We start from the raw sequence: 18,577 nt of genomic DNA on the forward strand, positions 1-18,577 counted from the left end.
GGAATGCGACGATGCGGTTGGGCTACGGGCTGAACAGTCTCGTCTATGTGTAGCTTTTTTGGAAATCTGTCATTTTGCCTAGGCCTGTGAATAAATCATTGTATTCGCTTACTAGCTTGTCTGTTACGGTCTGTCCCCCGACTTGTTTAATTATTTGTACGAGTCCCAAATCTTCTGCTGTCTGAAAACTTAGTAGCGATTCCCCGAAATTACCGTTGCGCTTGACGACATGAACTAATATATTCGATAGCGATTTTCTTCCATTATTCGTTTTACATTTGATGTCTGTCCGGAATTCGCCTAGGGTTTCGATTGGATATTGACTCTTGTATGGAAATACTTTTGTATAAGTCCGTCTCAACTTGACTTTCCCGTTAAGCTTTTCAAAGTCACTTTCATCCATTATGTTGATAGCTGCACCAGTATCAATCAAGAATTTAATTTCCTTACCGTGAATTGTGATGTCAGCTGTTTGAAACTTTGCCTTGGTTGCGTGAATAGTTTCCGTGCGTATACCGAATACGTATGTCACTTGGTCGGTTTCTTGGCTGGACTCACTACTCGAATCTGTGTCAGCGTCAACTCGCCTTATAGATCGTTTTGGTTTGCGGTCTCTTTCCTTGTTTGGTTTGGATCTGCAAACTTTGGCAAAATGTCCATCTTTCCCGCATGATTTATATTTCTTGCATTTTGCAGGGCACGGTCCGTCATGAGGATAATCGCCTCCACAAAAGTAGCATAATCGAGAGGTTGATCGCGATTCATTGACGGCCACCCGTTTTGGTTTTCCACGTTTATTATGTTTAGACTTGAAGCCTCGGCTAATTGCGTTGACTGTTGACGCATGCATGTTGCCCTCGATGTCCGCAGCGTGAGACTCAGAGACTTCCATCGTTCTGGCAAAGTTTAACAAGTCTTCTAGCTTCATGTCTTCTCTCAATGCTCGCCGTCTTAGTCTTTGCGACGTACAGTGTTCAATGATTTGTGTGCAAACTTCCTCGTCAGGGTTGGCATAATTGCAGTTTGCCACAAGAAGTTGTAACCGGGCGTGGTACTGATCCGTCGACTCACCATATTTTTGCTTTGCTTGACGAAACACGTGTTTTTCGTACGCTTTCGTTCGTTTTGGAGCAAAACGTTTGTTGAGAGCTTCGATGAGTTTCTTGACATCGTCTTCTTCGCCGGTGTCTGGGAGTGCTTTGATTTCACGTCGTACTTCTTTCCCCGCGTAGTGGATAAGTAGAGCTCGTTGTCTCTTAGTGCTCGTGATGTCACACGCGATCATCATGATTTGAAATCCTTCCAACCATTCCTCCCACCTTTTTCCACAGGTGCTAGGTTCCTCGTGGACTTGGAATGGTTCATAGTGAGGGATGCTTTCGGACGCCATAAGTTCCTGAATCCGTCGTTTCCAAGTTTTCCAAGTAATGCTACACATAGACGAGACTGTTCAGCCCGTATCCCATCCTCGTCGCCAATGTAACGTATTGACAACCCCGTATAACAATGCCTGGGTAATGGGGAGCAAGTAAGACTAGATACAACCCGTTTCAATGCTAAAGTACAAGTGATTTATTTATAGCAATGACCATGACTCATGCGCCAGATGGCAGGAACAAATACGATGTTCACATATCAGATAACAACATTACATCAGTGTAACAATGAGATGGACGAACACTGTCATAGGTCATCATCGACATATAATCCACATGCATGCTCATTGAATAGATGTATTATACTATTTGAATAAGCTGTGCATGGTTGGAAACTCCTCGACGTCGATGAAGCAATGCCTCTATGCTTCACATTTTAGTTGCGTATTAAAAATAAAAGGAGGCTTGACACGTTGTACCTTTCGATGGAATCACTACATGTATTTTCACAGCAAGACTCTTAGCTCTGCTTTGTAAATACGTTCACGTTATTTAAACAAGGCCAGGCTCAATTGCAATTTCGTTGTGTTTTGACATACATATGATCGCGTAATTTCAGAATTATTGCTTCTGTATAGGTTTCACGTACCTTGATATTAGAAAAATTATTATGATTTTATTCATGGTGAATGCTGAAATCACTTTTAAATATTTAACAAATACATTATATGTAAAACATATCGTATTTCAATATCGTGTATAATATTCGAAGTTGCGTGATTGTGAGTTGAATTGGATAGTTTAGATTTGTATTGTAATGCCTCTACATGTTTCATGGTGTGTATCTCATCTTTGATTAGTATACAAATGCTATATTCAGCACACAGAGTGCAAGAAACACCTCACGTTTGAATACACTTCTTTCTCGAGAATTAAAGGCAAGTTATATTCTGCATTAGATTATTTGAATAAGAGTACGCATGGCCAACTGGATTGCTATTATTGAAATAAGGAATAACAGTGTACAAATAGGTCTTAGAATAAGTGATACCTGGACTTCTCGTGAACAAGTATATTACATAATTTTGTAAGATTCAGTGTTAGACGGACTGCAAAATAGATGTATATGATTTTGATTTTAGTCATATAAAACATAATATGAGCACGTAATTATATAAGAACGACAAGAGAACAAGAAAAGTCCATAGCACAATACTTATTTGTTCATCGTGTATGCTCTCTGGCATTTTAGGACCGTCTTTACTAGACTCGTCACATCCGATAATGTACAACACACACACACACTTACATAACGTAAGGTTCATGCCAGGTGCGGCCACGTATGTGCAGTCGGTGCGGCGAACCATTTATTTAACAAAACACACTAAAAAAGCCGACTAAAAAACGGCTGCTATTACATTGCATGTAGTGTTCAAATTGAAATTAACTAAATGAGAGAAAAAATATCTTGCATGGACTGCAAAAAAGATCGACTATTGATGCTCGGCAAATGGCATTAACATTACTTGGTCAAAGAAATAGTTAAAATAACTGACAAAAACATCGACAAAATAGTAACCCCCGTTACTGGCACGCCGACCGCCCAGGAAAAACCAGGAATAAAACGAACCCCTTTGGGGACAAAAAATACCTGGAAACCTGTACCCGTCGCACTGTCGAACGTGCCCAGGGGAAGGTGGCGGGTGTCGCCCTGTATTATACAACAAGCATTAACAAACTTACAAAACAACCAGTTGAAAACTGCACTGTAGCGAGACTGGCCTAGATTGACATTCAACCTTCTGTCCTCCACTTAAATACCCCTTGTCACATGACCCCACATACCATACCCGTCTGTTTGCCATCACGAATAGTTAACCGCTATACTGCGAAACGCGGTTAACAATATGTCTTTACTAGACTCGTCACATCCGATAATGTACAACACACACACACACACTTACATAACGTAAGGTTCATGCCAGGTGCGGCCACGTAGATAAAAAAGAACGGGCCCGTACACCTACAAAGTTTGCGAAATTGACAAATGACTAGTCAGCGAGTCAACAGCAACGCCATCTTTCGCGGTATATGACCGGCCTTGGCCCCGGCCCTGGCCCTGTCCCTAAACCTGCGTTAGATGCGGCAGTTGCACCTCCTGTCCGCAAAGAATGAATGCCAAACTCTAAAGCATCATCGCCACGCACTTCACGAAGACGCTTGACCTAAAAGATATTCAGATGACGTGAATATAACGGATGCAGTGTCGACACATCTCCGTAACATTTTTACAGGGCACGCAACTCAATCGAGTATAGAAATAACGACTGTATTACCCTGTTTGTACTGCTCAGTTTAACTGAAAAATAAAAAATAAATTGTGGTTTTCGTAAATAACATAGCAAATTAAAAACTCTTGAAATTAACAAAACTGTACATGAGTATTTCTTACAAAGCGACTTCAAAACATTTCTACAGATACAGAGTCTTCTCTAGATTCAACAACAATTATGCTTGGATAGACTATCAATAAAAAGATGGATGGTTGGATAATCGTAACCCACTGTAACATGCGACCAGGTAATTGTATAAACAGGACTCTAAGCAAACATTCAAAACAAATAAGGAAAAAATACAAAAGTGACCCTTCATTGCCTATAATTGTGCGCAAATTTCTTGATTGTTAACGAACGTTGAATTTGAACAAGGACAAAAAATAACGTTCCTATAATCTAACACCAGCCGACGCTTACCTGCTTTATTATATCCACAATCAATGGACTAATAACGTTTTTTTTTTAATTTGTTTTATTACTTTAAATAAATACATTTACAAAAAAAGAAAGAAAAAATTACAAAAAAGGAAAAGTGGATGGCTTAAAGAAAGTGGAAGTGGGGGGAACATTATTGATAAGCTGACAAATCTGGCTAGTAAGTGATTTAATCATAATTAAAATTGTTTCATTTTTCATTAAATTTAGACATTGAACCATTATTGATAGCTATTTGTCGCTCTACAATACGAGTGTTTAACATTATACTCTCCACGACTTCCACATTTGGGACAGAACCTCTTTTCGATTCAGAATAGAGGTGCTCTTTACAAATTAAAATAAAAAGGTTGAGAAGATTACAATAAAAACTGCCGTGTATTCCAAAACAAATATCCCTGTCAGACAATAAAATATCAACGTTTGTCCATTTTTTCCAGAGTTGCTGACATTTTCCTCAAAATATCCTAGTAATAGTACATTTTCAATATCAGCGTTACAAAAAGTGCACAATGTACTATCAACTAATTTCCATAAACACAAAGTGTTATTTGTGTAAATTGCCCTATGTAAAAATTTATAATGAAATGCCTGCAGCCTGGAATCAAATGTACAGAGAAATGGTAGTTTAAAAATGGGTTTCCAATCTTCGTCCGGAATTTGAATTTCAAGCCGTTTTTCCCATTTATTTTGACAGCCCAAAGGAGGTACATTTTTCCCAACCAAATCCGAATACATTTTTTTGTGAGGTTTAGTTTTGTCTCTAACATTAAGGATAAAATAGTTGTCAATAGAATTTAATTTCTTAGGATTCTCCTGCAACTCCTTTTTCCATGACCTGGGAATAGCTTTTAACACAGATTGAAATTCAAAAAAATTAACATTGCAGTCGTATTTACACTTAAAATGTTCATAACTTAAAAATGGCCATCATCTCCTAGTAAATCATTGACATACCAAACATTCTTTTCCTGTCACAACCTCCTGTTGACATAATCATCTTTTATAGCATATTTGAATTATGCCACAAAACCTGACTTTGATAATTAAATTTTTGATGATTTATACAAGAATGCCAAATGTCCATTATTTCCGACCAAAAGTTATTTTTAATTGAAGTAATATATTTTTTAATAAAATTTACATCTGCTTCCCAAATCTTATAATGTCCAATTTTCCTAAAAATATTAAAATTAAGTATTTTCCACGGGTGAGCACTTTTTTCTTGGGACTTTTTAATCCAAGTCAATTTTAACGCCTTGGAAAATAGTGTTGAATTAGGTAAATTTAAACCACCATATTCAACACCACGCCTAAGAGTAGCCCTGGATATTTTAGCTCGCCTACCCCTCCAAATAAATCGATTAATAATTGCATTAAGACGATTCATAAGTGCACGAGGAGGGGATGGCAAGGAGGAAAATAAATGGATTAGTTGTGAGATTGCAAGATTTTTAACAATTGTAACTTTACCCAAAAGAGACAGTGGTCTACAGCCCCATGAAGCAAACAAGGAAGAAATTTTTCTCAATTTATTTTCATAATTTAAAACCACCATGTTTTCTAAATTTAAGTCGAAGATCAGTCCCAATAATTCAAAATTATTTTCTAACCATATTAAATTGAATGTGGGGCATATTCTGTCACTGCATCCCTTTTTTGACCCAAACCAAACAGCCTTTGTCTTGCCTACATTCAATTTCAAGCCTGAAACTAAAGCGAAATGGACTAATAACGTGGGGGAATGCATATCTCTTCAGTACTCCCCTCCAAGATACAATATCAATAGTTAACCGCTATTGTGTAATGAAATCATTTTGCATGCTTGAACATGTCCGGGAAATACCTGATCGAATACTGAGGTTGAATTAAATGAATAAATGAGAAATACACAATTGAAAAAAGCAGAAATACACTAAACCTAGATGACGTATTGTCAAGGCCAGCTCATAGTGAGAACAGTTGGCTCTTCACGTAAAGACATGTGACTGGCGGTATAACAAATGGTCAAGTAATGGACAATTTGGAAATTGCAAATTCGTAAAATATGAATTCCCCACAACATATGCGAATGTGTATTAAAATTATTAAAGCTATGGCTAACTGAAACATGAACGATCAATTCGTTTTTTATATATGCGTCAGCATTGTTTGATCTATTGACTTCAATAAGATGCACATTTTTCTCACCGGTCTAGATTACAATAACTACCAGATTACATGTGGCTCTATATTGGTTTAGAACAGTAATATCTCCCAAAATACGCGCAAACCTTCGAAAATTGTCTCTTTCTCTAATTATGAGTGATATAATATTCAGGCTACCGGATGTCTTATTTTTTCCACACGTCTACAAACAAAAGGTGCATGCGAAAAAAAAAGAATGCCACGTCTCAAATGCCAAATTAGTATTAATATTGCGTACTGAAACTAGAGACGTGGTCAGAAAGTCAGCCAAAAATAAGACTCAACAAACAATTTGAGATTTCTATAAGGAATAGAATCACGAAATTAGACTTATGGTCAGAAATTACCAAATTATGAATGGGAGCCGATATTAACATCTTAGTTAAAGTTGACATAATTATGACCCGGACAATTACGGGACGCAGGCCGCGTAACACCATTTATAATTTGAGAAAAATTAAATCAACTACGAAATTAAACTCGTAGTTATTACAGTTAAACCGTGGAAGGTGGGACAGGAGAGAGCATATTATTTTTTTTTCGGGTTTCCATGATCTCATTGAATTATTTTTTTACTTGCTACTTTACATTTACAAAATGCGGTTGCGTGATTAATTAGCGTTAAGCTTGGAAGCAGTTAGAGTTTTACGGAGATAAATAAACACCAAAATTACACAAAACTACCAAATCACATATCTTCATAAAATAATATTCTATCTTAATAATGATATCCTGGCCGGATACATAATAGTTACAGTATTTCTGCTTATGACCCGTTTTCCCACAACTCCAGCATAGGAGACGTGTCACCTGACCTGACCTGATATACGCGAACTGTAAGGCCTGCCACAACAAAACATCTTAAATCGCTACTGTTGTGCTGCTGTGTCTATTGGAATTACACTCGTGCAAAGTATTCCAACTCTGCCACATCTGTGGCATGTAATACGTCGTCTTTTAGTATTTTAGTATTGTGGATTTGCAAATTCAAGTGACGAATTATCAACATAGTTACTCCTACGATGAGTGCTATGATGTCGGTGTGGAAACTGGATGGGTCGCGTGATAAGACACATTGTGTTAAAATTTGCCACCAACCTGCCTGTACCCCTTGAATTCAAATCTTGTCACTGTACAAATTAGTGTTGATTACGAACATTGTTACATAATATTATGTCTTTGTCAATAAAAGGTGTACTATTGTTTTTCGCCACAAGTCGAAGTGATCGGTTTAATGAATTCACAGCTACATGTAGATAGTCTTTTCTTGGACACACAATTGAAATGAAAATCTTTGTTGCATTAATAGGTTTAACGATGTTGTGTTCAAGAATAAAATTCTTGAATTGGGATAGTCGTTTCCTGGCATGCGGCATACGGTGATAGCGTGTCATTGTTTACAAACAAGCGTGTACCTAAGAGCCTTTGCGTTTTTAGCCTGCTTGGTTAGCGTCGCTTGGGACTCAATTCCTGCGCGTGCGCAGATGACGACCCTCCCGCTTTAACATCATTAGTTCCGCAATGAATGCTAACCGAGTCTCCATTTGCAATAACTTCTTACATTTGTCAATACACCTGGAAACATCTGGAGAAAAGCGACACTGACAATGCAATAACTTCGGTTTTGTGCAATCTACTTGAATCAATTTCTCGGAGAAGTGAATCTTCAATATGATAATAATTGAATTAAGCCGATCAGATGCAGATTCATTTGACGAAAATGTCGATGAAGAATGATTGTTTTCACAGTGCTTTTCAAAGACAACAGGTTGAACATTTTCCATATTACCGTCATTTTCTGCTTTCCAAAGCTAGTATATCTTTGTTTTCCTGCACAAATATGTTTCTAAAAACTTCCAAATCTGTTGGTGCCGTATTGATTATAACTGGGGTATTGGTGGTGTATCATCTGCGCGGCGATCGACTGGTAGTTCTGATGCTGTTGATAATAATGGTGGCTGTCACTGGGTGCGGTACTTTCAGAAAGGAAACAAAATCTGTGTTGAGTGCAAGATACACAGTGTATAATCAGCTTTACTCAAGTAAACAAACCTTGGATCACCATTTCCACAGGCAGTACACTTCATTATGCGATGATACCACTAGAATGCCTAAAAAAACGCAAAGGATCGCACAGCACACAAAACACACATCTGTATTCGTTGATTACTAGTCTTCGTATGGATCCTCTTATTATTTAAGATGTATAAGCGATAGAAATGTTAAAAAAATACGACTGTATAGCGTTTCATCAATTTATTCATCTCCTATGTATTATTGATAATTATCCTCACCATTAATGTAATGTATGCTAATTGTCACGATTATAACAGAAATTTGCACAGCTAATTTCAATAAATGCAAAAAAGGTCATATTCAAAAATATGCAAAATATACAATTATGGCCGATATTATAGAAAATATTGAAGCTTTTTTTATGAATAATTAGTCATAGGATGTACGAAGTAATTTGTAGCATTTTTTAACACAAAAGTTGTCATAACTTGTCATAGCTTGAGTATATACCTTGACCAGATCTAATTACTATACAATGACTTCTCACGAATTTCAAAGTATAAATAGAAGGCATTTTCTAATATTTAACTCCAGATGGCCCTAATTATAATAAGATAGAAAAACATACTCAAGTCACACAATGGAAATGCAATGACACACATAGTTGTACTAAGTTAACCCAATGCAGCTATTTAAGAAGATTACTGCTCACAGTATAAACTGTGTTTGAAAATAAACATTGAACTAATTTTAATACCATACAGTGACTTTACACAAAGGTCAAACATTAACTAAAAACAGTAAAAGCAAAGAAACTAAAAACTATAATGAACTTAAGATGGCACTGATTCCAATAAGATGAATTGTATATGTAATCACACAACAATGGAAAATTCCAAAGGATTTCAAAACAACTATTACACCATGGATTTTCTCGTTAAATCCTGATACAGATTAGTAGGATTGAATTTAAAAACATTAAAATTACTTTTCTTTAACTAAAAAGCTTTCACAACAATTACGTTTTAACTGAAAAGATAATTACTCCATATCTCATTATTATGCATGAAATTGGTTATTTTTATACCTTTGTTTATAATATATATGATTTTGAAACCGATCGAGTAAAAAATACTTGAGTTATTGCACCCGCAAGAGATAACCAATCTGTAGCCGTTGCATGTTTGTTTATATCATATATCATTTTGTAACTGATCATGTAAAAATTGGCAGCCATCTCTCATTAATTATGCTAGCAAAATGCACCAACATTGAACTTGGCCATCGTTGCATGTTTGTTTATACCATATATAAATTTGTCATCGATCGCGTAAAAATTACGCGCCCTCAAGCGAAAACCAATCAGTATCCATCTCTCTTTGATTATGAAAGCAAAATGCACAAACATCGAACTTGGCCATCTTTGCATGTTTGTTCATAACATATATATATTTGACACTGGTCGTGTAAAAATTACTTGAGTTATCGCACCCACAAATCACGCCAACAACAACAACGCCAAAATCTTCCCCTTACTGTACCTTCTCCTTCGTTTACACTACACTACGGACATAGCAAAAAAATAAGTAGTGCGCTCTCCTAGGACGTCACACTACCATAACACACACGATAAAGTAAAAATATGGTTGTGTGATATCATAAATTATGGTTTAGTGATAACACAATACAAGTACATTGTATCAGAGTACAAAAGCATCCATGAAAAATCAACGAAACCACGGAATCAAGTCACTTTTCTCCATATCTTGATGTCTTCCTTGAATTTGTATGTAAGGACAACTAATGGGATTGAGTAATTTATTTTTGCCTTGATTTGGGTTAGACGCACTTGCCATTGAATCAATAACACATTATATAGAACGTTTGATCAATGCGTTCTACAACAATGAAATGAGATGTTAAAAGATACAGACTCCAGGGGAGACATTGTTTTAGTAATGTAAATATAATTGAACCACACGTGCTTATTACTTTCTCATTTAAGCGAACCTGTCTAGAGAGCCCATAAACACACGACAATCGTTTCTATTCATTTAAGGTTACTATTATATTATAATGATGTGTTCCATATTCAACACGTATCTATTTTAACATTTAAACTGAAATAACCAAACTTACATTGACATAATTACCGACATTATGTAGTCTATAAAAAGAAATCACATAATAACTATGGCATTCTACAATGGAAAACTGCCTGTAATTGTTATATCTGTCTAATTATTGATGAAACAGGTCCTGTATTTGGTTTGTTGACATGCGCCCACTACTGACAATTTGTGACAAAAGTAACATGATAGTTCTTTGTGAAACATGCACATACTTTGGATAAAAATAACGCTTGTATTGTAATCTGCCAAACCATATATGAATTGTGTGTTCTATTCAAATAAATTTAAAATATTATTGGTAGACTTGTGTTCTATAGACTATCTGATTTGTAAATTTTTAAACATAATAATCTAATATTTGATAAATGAATTATCCACAATAGCGTGTGTATTATGCTTATATCAAAGGAATTGTTTGAAATACATGATAGTACCTGACACCCCTATGGTCAAATTGGTTTGGCTACATTGACACAATGCAAAATGGCTACACTTTAGTCGTTGATTCTGTGCGATTTGCTAACAATATAGCATGTAGTTGCGTGTTGTTGAGTGCCTGATATAATATTGTTTTCATTAATTAATGAGGTGCTAAATGTTTGAGGTCAGGGAATAACATTTTCTCACGGCCTGCTTTGGTGTGCAAGAAAGTTCTTGTTCCACGCTATATTGTTTAATATCGCTTATAAACAGGTGGTAGCATATGGTCAACACCACACAATCACAAAAAAATTATTATAACATCGTATAATGCAAAGCATACTGTATATTTAAAAAGGTCTAACAGATTTCAAAACATTGGTCTCCCCTTCGAAACTGAAGTCCAGGTCATACTAATTAACCCTCAATCAGTATGACAATAGTTCTTTAATTGGTGTCCTATTTACATAATAATCAGACAAAGTTGCTAAAATCATTTTCAAATAACTTTAATAAATCAGAATAAATTCGCATATTAAAACCCGGAAACAATGAAAGCACAATATTTTTCACACAATGGCACAGATCAGTACCCAAAAACTCTTAGTGGCTGTCCCGCCAAAAATATCAAAGTATGAGCCACAGTGTAGGCGATGTTTAAAAAAGTCAAAGGACTATTTTGATCCTACTTGATACATCAGCCAGCTGTCAATAGACTTCATTTGAATATCGAACAGACCAATTAATGGAGATGATTTTTGTAAATATCGTCATCTGTGTCAAAAACAAATATAAAGAAAATTATCCCAATTAATGAGTGCTAAAATCAAAATAATAGGAGCTCATGATTTAAAGAAAGGACTGATTGCTTTTTTTCTGTGAAATAATAGTCATAACTGAAATTAGTTACATTTTAAGAAACATAAATTTGTGAAAATTATTTTATCTTCGGTAACACCGACGTCATTATCAATAGATTCATAACAACCAATCACATTTCCAATGCATGTGATATAGACATTCAGGAAATATTGAGTGTATTCATTCGACTGGGAAAGATGAATACAGTCGTTTACTTTCTGCTACTGCTCGTATCAGGTAATGTGTTGGGCCGAGAAAAGCCTCCTCATATTATTTTTATAGTTGTAGATGATCTCGGATGGAATGACGTTGGTTATAATAATCCCGTATTCAAGACACCTACCATCGACAGGCTTGCCGGTAGTGGAGTGAAACTTCTGAATTACTACGTGGCGAGCCATTGCCTTCCATCTAGAAATATGTTGATGACTGGAAGACATGCTGTGAGTTATAAATATTATTAAATTAACCGCACATATCTAGATGTAGAATATTTTTGTGATATTTTTCAGATAACAGTCGATATGCAATCACTATAAAGAACATTGATAATTGAGTAATATGCTTGTTTATATTTATTTTGGAAATGTAATTTGTTGATATATACTAATATTACGAAACTGACGTTGCGTTAACGGGGTTGTGTTCTATATATATGACGTACATTTCAATCTGCTCTTACAGATGAATGCGTATATTTGCATTTCCTACAACATAGTTTATGTATGCGTGTTACGAGCACACACTATATAATTATAATATATAATTATATATTTTGAGTTAGATATTCGTCTCTACCACCGTCACAATAGACGGATAAGAATGACTTTACTATAAACTAAGTTTCCTTTGCTTTTAATAATTCATATGTTTATGTGGATTCTGTCTGCCAACTGATATTAACATCAATTCCATATTTAAAAAATAAAAACACAGAACAGAAAAAAACTCAGATATCAGTTATACCTACTATTTTCATTTAACATACATTCGTTATTTTACTTCAAGATTCAACTCGGGATTCAGCACGATGATTACGGATTTCATCCTCGGTCGTTGCCATTGAACGAGACTACTATAGCAGAACCATTAAAACACGTTGGCTATTCAACCCATATAGTTGGTAAATGGCATTGTGGGTTTTACTCAGATAATTGCTTGCCTCATAACAGAGGATTTGACACATTTTTCGGTGAGCATTTCTGGATTGATTTAACTCTATCTTCGTATATTAGTTGTTGAAAACATACGTACTTCTTACATAATGGCATTTTAATGTGTTTTCACTCCCACTGTGCCTGTCTCATATATTTACATTTTCCTCTAGTTTGGTCTTGTACTGTGTTTTGTGTGTCATTTGTTATTTGTTATGTTTTTTTTTTCTTTTTGAACTATGAATGCCAATACCGTTTCAAAACTATGAAGTTGAACATCTTTTGAGTATGATGCTATTTACCCTTGACATACCATGGATGAGCAGGTTAAATAATAGTACTCCTGTGATTTATATTAATATTGAACCACTCAATTGGTCTAATCAACCTTACGAAAAACTGTGGTGTTTAAGAATAATGCTGATGGCTAGGTTCTTGTAAATGTCACTATGTTATTGTAAATGAAACGAGGTTGTGATTAGCGATTTATATCTATATCATCATATTCATTATATGTATAATGGAATATGAGCGAAACGTGACTTTGGGCAAACAATTAAATACAACAATTTCGATAGATCACGTGATTGTACATACATTTTATTGTTGGTATAGTGTGTGTAAATAAGCTGTAGTTGTTTATGTTGATCGAATTTAATATTGTCATCGGGTAATGCGCTGCCGTAGTCGAGCTCATAAACAATACAATTCAAAATCGCACGAACAAGAAGAGCACGAAGCTAGAATGCGATTTCAAAAAATTTTACCAAAAGTCTGCGTTATATTTTACATTAAAAATTATCAAATAATAAATTTTCTTTTAATTAATCGTTCACAACAACGGCTTAAATGATCGAGAGTATACAAACCATAATCTAGTCAATGAATATATAATACCAGAGGTACATTACTTGGGGTTTGCAACTCGCATAGTACTGTATGGTGACATCATGTCAAGAACCCATTCAAGTCTCTTCTCGTAGATAGCGAGACTGCGGCTACGACCTTCTGACATGACATATATCAATGTTCAAGGTTTGTAATGAAAAAATAAAACTTTTCTTGCCACTATCATAGTGAAAAATGTAATACATCTAAAATGTACATAAAATATAGTTCTCGTAATCCATCATATCGTGGGCAGCTATTTTGATCCACCTGGACATCCCAGTATCCTAGTTACCTCGGGCATGCGCATTCGCATTTTTCTGAGTTGGAACGCTTATGCGAGTGCGAGATTGTAACGGGATCTTGGTATCATGTCACCGTAGTTGCAAACCCCAAGTAATGTACCTCTGATAATACTTGATACAATTTTATATTATATTTGTTTAATTATGCAATTCTATTAATAGGTTTCGTTGGAGCAGGTATAGACCACTATACGCACAGCGATCATTTTAATCATATGCACAATCTCAGAAAAAATGATGATTGCATAGCTAAGAAGTATATTGGTAAATATTCCACAACAATCTTTGCAAATGAAGGAAAGGATATAATTAATGCTCATGATCAAAACAAAGTAAGTTTGCATTATAGTAAAATAAAATACTATATATGGTCATTGTAGCCCATTGTATCAAAGGCCCTGTGCCGCCGTCCACTGATGGGCGGCGTCGCCCTTTGTATCAGAAAAATTTGACCCTCAAAATGCAGGACATAGCGTTTCAGAAGGTCAATATTTTAAAGGTTTTAAGGGGAGCATGCCCCTGGATCCCCTCGTAAGGTCGCGCTTTCTGCGCAAGCTTGGTGGGCAGATCTCGCCCCCTATGCAAAATTTCGTGTCGCCGCTTCTGTGTTCTTTTCCAATTTCGCTGCTCTCACAATTATGGTCGTCATGTTTACCCTTCTCCCCAGCAAGCGATTTATGCCAGTTGACGGAAAATTTAAGTCAGATTCTGTTTGGATGCACAACATGTGAATGCAGTGAACTGACACATGTTCATATCTTCCTATCATAGCCACTTTTTTTGTATCTGTCATTTTCTGCGGTACACGCACCTCTCGAGGTTCCGTCCTCGTATTTGAAACAATACGAGTCAACTATTCATGACGAGGACAGACGAACATATGCAGCGATGACATCATGTGTAGACGAGGCTATCGCGAATATCACTGAGGCACTTGAAGAGAAGAACATGTTGAAAAACAGTATAATCGTTTTCACTTCCGGTAATAAGTATTAAAATTAACTTATATACATACTTGTTTGTGATACAATCCTCTTATCACATTTATTCTTATCACATCTCGTCCATATATCACAATTTATTATAGACAATCGGTAGAATCAGCTGAACGAATTGACAATATCAGTGAGGATCGGAAATCATTGTTTTTCATCAAATTTTTTGCTTGACATTAGGTTTCCGTCGGAACATAATATTCAGCTAAACGTTCGTATACAATTTCAAGCGAGGTTCAAAATGTTTGTTCCTAATTTAGTGTTTGACTATACAACATTTCAGACAATGGCGGTGCGTTGGTAAATTCGGCTGGCAACAACTGGCCTCTGAGAGGAGGAAAGCATACGAGTTGGGAAGGAGGTGTGAGAGCTATTGGATTCGTTTATGGTGATTTGCTTCCTCGTCACTCACGGGGTACCGAGAATACGGGTCTGATGCATATCACAGACTGGTTTCCAACTTTAATAACATTGGCTGGTGGCAATCCACATGTCGGAAAGAAGCTATACGGAGTTGATCAGTGGAATATGATAACGTATGTGCCACACTTACGTATCAACCCTGCATTTTTCTTTTCATATGTGTAAATGTGTGAATAGTGTTTCCCGCTGTTGTTGTTGTTGTGCCAGTATTCAATGTGGGTAGTATATTTTATCGCAAAATTTAACTAAGGCATGGAAAACTACAGTGTAATAATTATGTAGTCATACAATACGAATTGCTTCTTCAATATCTTACAGAGGGAAAGACAAATCTGGGCGCGACGATGTGTTGATTACACTTCAAGAAGATTATAAAGCAGGTGCTCACTATAGAACTGGTATATATAAGAATAATGCGTTTGACATAACAACACATGCAGCGATAAAAATGGGAAAATGGAAGTTATTGACTGGTCCAATTGGAGGTGAGCGTTTTTCTTGTCAATATTATCCGTTTCCAATATTTTGAGTGCAAAATATTTATATATACGCAGATAAACCTTCCCACAAAAGAAGAGTTAGTCACTGAACTAACTCTTTTACGCTCAAGCAAAAGAAGAGACATGTGAGACATGTTGGAGAACTCGCATTGCACGAGTGTTTTATTGTGTTCAGTTCTAATAACACAGTTTCATCACAAATAAAATATTAAAAAGGAAAACTTCAGACCTCCACATACAAAAATACACACACTATTCTATTTAATTTATGTTATTTTATTATATTTTCACTGAATTCATTAAAACTAATTTGCTATATATGTTGTGCAGTATTTCGCTTGATTTCATTGGATTTTTATTTTCACAATGAACAGGCAAAATAAAACTGCTATATGAGTTATATAGCAATTTAAAACACTCAATTTTAGATTATCTAATTTGCATAGTTGCATCAAGTAAGGAGAGAACCAGTCACTATAGTTGAGAAAGAGGAAGAAGGAAACAAACGAGAACAATAAATTTTGTTTCTGAAAATTTTAAATGAACAAGATTCAATTAAAATACACTACATTAAAAAGCGTCCGCTGTTACAAAAGTCCAATCCAAATAAGATCGTGATCTTAAATTCGATTGTTACCGTATACACATTATTTTGTTGGACACTATTTCATTTTCAGATTTTACAATCCATATCTTTATATTTAAATCTGTTTCAAAAAATGAAGAACTTATTTTAGAAGCATAACCATAGAACGACTTGAACTGGTGTCGCAGTTTTCTCCCAATACAAATTGAAATATTGCCAACATTAATTAATATTAATTCCGCGAAATAATATTCAATGTCTAGTTCTTGGGATCTACACCAAAATGGAAAACAGAAATCATTTCGGTGCCATGTTTTCATTTTGATCAGAACCAAAGCTTGTCATGCTTCAGCGTAGCTAAACAATGACAACCAATCAACACATCTCCAACCCACCCACCCCCACAAACATTCATAATTGAACAACTAAGAAAGCAACAAATATCAGGCTACAACCAGAAAACAATGAGATAGAAAATTACAACGAGGCATTGAAAACATGAATTCCGCCCACCTCTACCAATGCACCCTACAGTACAGCATTAGTAGTTCCTATTCTAATTTGTATGTATGTACAGCAAGCTTAGCCAATAGATGCACGCGACTCAACACATTTTTGACCAACCACTATTATACACATATTTACATAGAGTGAGGGCGCCATTTACTAATGAAAAGGATATTTATATTTTTATTTTTTACATTTTTTGTCAGGACCAAGTGATTGGGTTAAACCCCAAGAGATTAACTCCGATCATAGAATAATAGAGGATCCTGATTTCGACGCAACACGTATAGTGAGACTATATAACATAGAAGACGATCCAACTGAGACAACTGATTTATCAGAGATAAATCAGCATATTGTGATTGAAATGCTTGCAAAGCTTCATAACTTTTCTAAGCAGTCCTTGCCTGCCCAGTCAAGAATATATCCACGTGCTGATTTTGATGGGATGGGAGAATGCATAAGTCCATGGGTATAACGAATGGCACAATACATATCATTCATGTAATATAGCAGTAATAGAAAAACAAATAAAACCCTAGGTTCAATAGCAAACCTATGTTCTTACATTCATTGTTTTTAAATATATCGTGTGTCCAACATACGATATGTATGTTAGTTCGAAGCATATGCTTGATTGTATTGTTTTTTTTGACAACAATATATATATATATATATATATATATATATATATATATATATATATGTATATCACATGAACCAACATGATGTGAGCTTAATTTTGAAAATCATGCAAATGTATCAAATTTACAGATGTCAACTCCAAAAACCTGGTTCAGATATAGAACGCCTATGAATACACGTTTTACATCCGCCATACCTAAAAACAAACTACTGCACGACAAATTATTCACTTACTTGTCGGCCTTCTTTCACTCCATAAGATGATGGGAATAAATTAACAGTTTTGATTGCTGATTTAGTTTGTTTACAGAATACATTTTATCTAGTTCAACACTTTTCTTGTAACTCCACTCACAAAAGCCTGCCGCAGATCAACAACGCAAGCATCAAGATGAGGTTTTTCTGCAATGTGACATATTTATTCATTAATGATTTTAATATTTGTGGTACAATGTTTTATTTTTTTTTTCAAAATTGAATTTGTCATGTAATTTTGATGACAAATCTAAAAATAGTTGTATTTTGTTTAATTTTCAGAAGTTTTAATTTTGGTTTTGATATAAGTTTTGTGCAATACCTCTATAATTATTGACATGTGTGATGAATCCACTACTATGTAGCTGGTGTTCAATTCAGATGGAAAAACACAATTTGATAGATCTGGATGACAAGTTTTCTCAAGCAGGTTATTAGTGAAGAGTTTGAGAACTTAAGTACGTCATTGATGATAGCATCACGATCTGGTGATTCCACAGTTTTGATGTAATGGAATGTCAAAGCTTCCATTAGGTGTGTATTTTGTTATATCAGT

General features: G+C 35.3%; 2 protein-coding genes across 2 annotated transcripts; one reads left to right on the forward strand and one right to left on the reverse strand.

Moving 5' to 3' along the window:
* Window positions 1-43: 43 nt before the first annotated feature.
* Window positions 44-1,390, reverse strand: LOC146734584 (uncharacterized). Its single transcript, XM_085507539.1, has one exon. It carries the CDS (start codon window positions 1,388-1,390, stop codon window positions 44-46), a length of 1,347 nt encoding a protein of 448 aa, XP_085363665.1.
* Window positions 1,391-11,923: 10,533 nt separating this feature from the next.
* LOC146734585 (arylsulfatase B-like) lies at window positions 11,924-17,676 on the forward strand. The gene is made up of 7 exons (XM_085507540.1): window positions 11,924-12,206; window positions 12,772-12,955; window positions 14,273-14,442; window positions 14,882-15,092; window positions 15,389-15,641; window positions 15,847-16,013; window positions 17,328-17,676. Exons 1-7 carry the CDS (start codon window positions 11,961-11,963, stop codon window positions 17,597-17,599), a joined length of 1,503 nt encoding a protein of 500 aa, XP_085363666.1. The 5' UTR covers window positions 11,924-11,960; the 3' UTR covers window positions 17,600-17,676.
* Window positions 17,677-18,577: the final 901 nt, after the last annotated feature.

This window comes from Saccoglossus kowalevskii, chromosome 14, assembly GCF_978046115.1.
Source record: "Saccoglossus kowalevskii chromosome 14, keSacKowa6.1, whole genome shotgun sequence".
Classification (NCBI taxonomy): domain Eukaryota; kingdom Metazoa; phylum Hemichordata; class Enteropneusta; family Harrimaniidae; genus Saccoglossus; species Saccoglossus kowalevskii.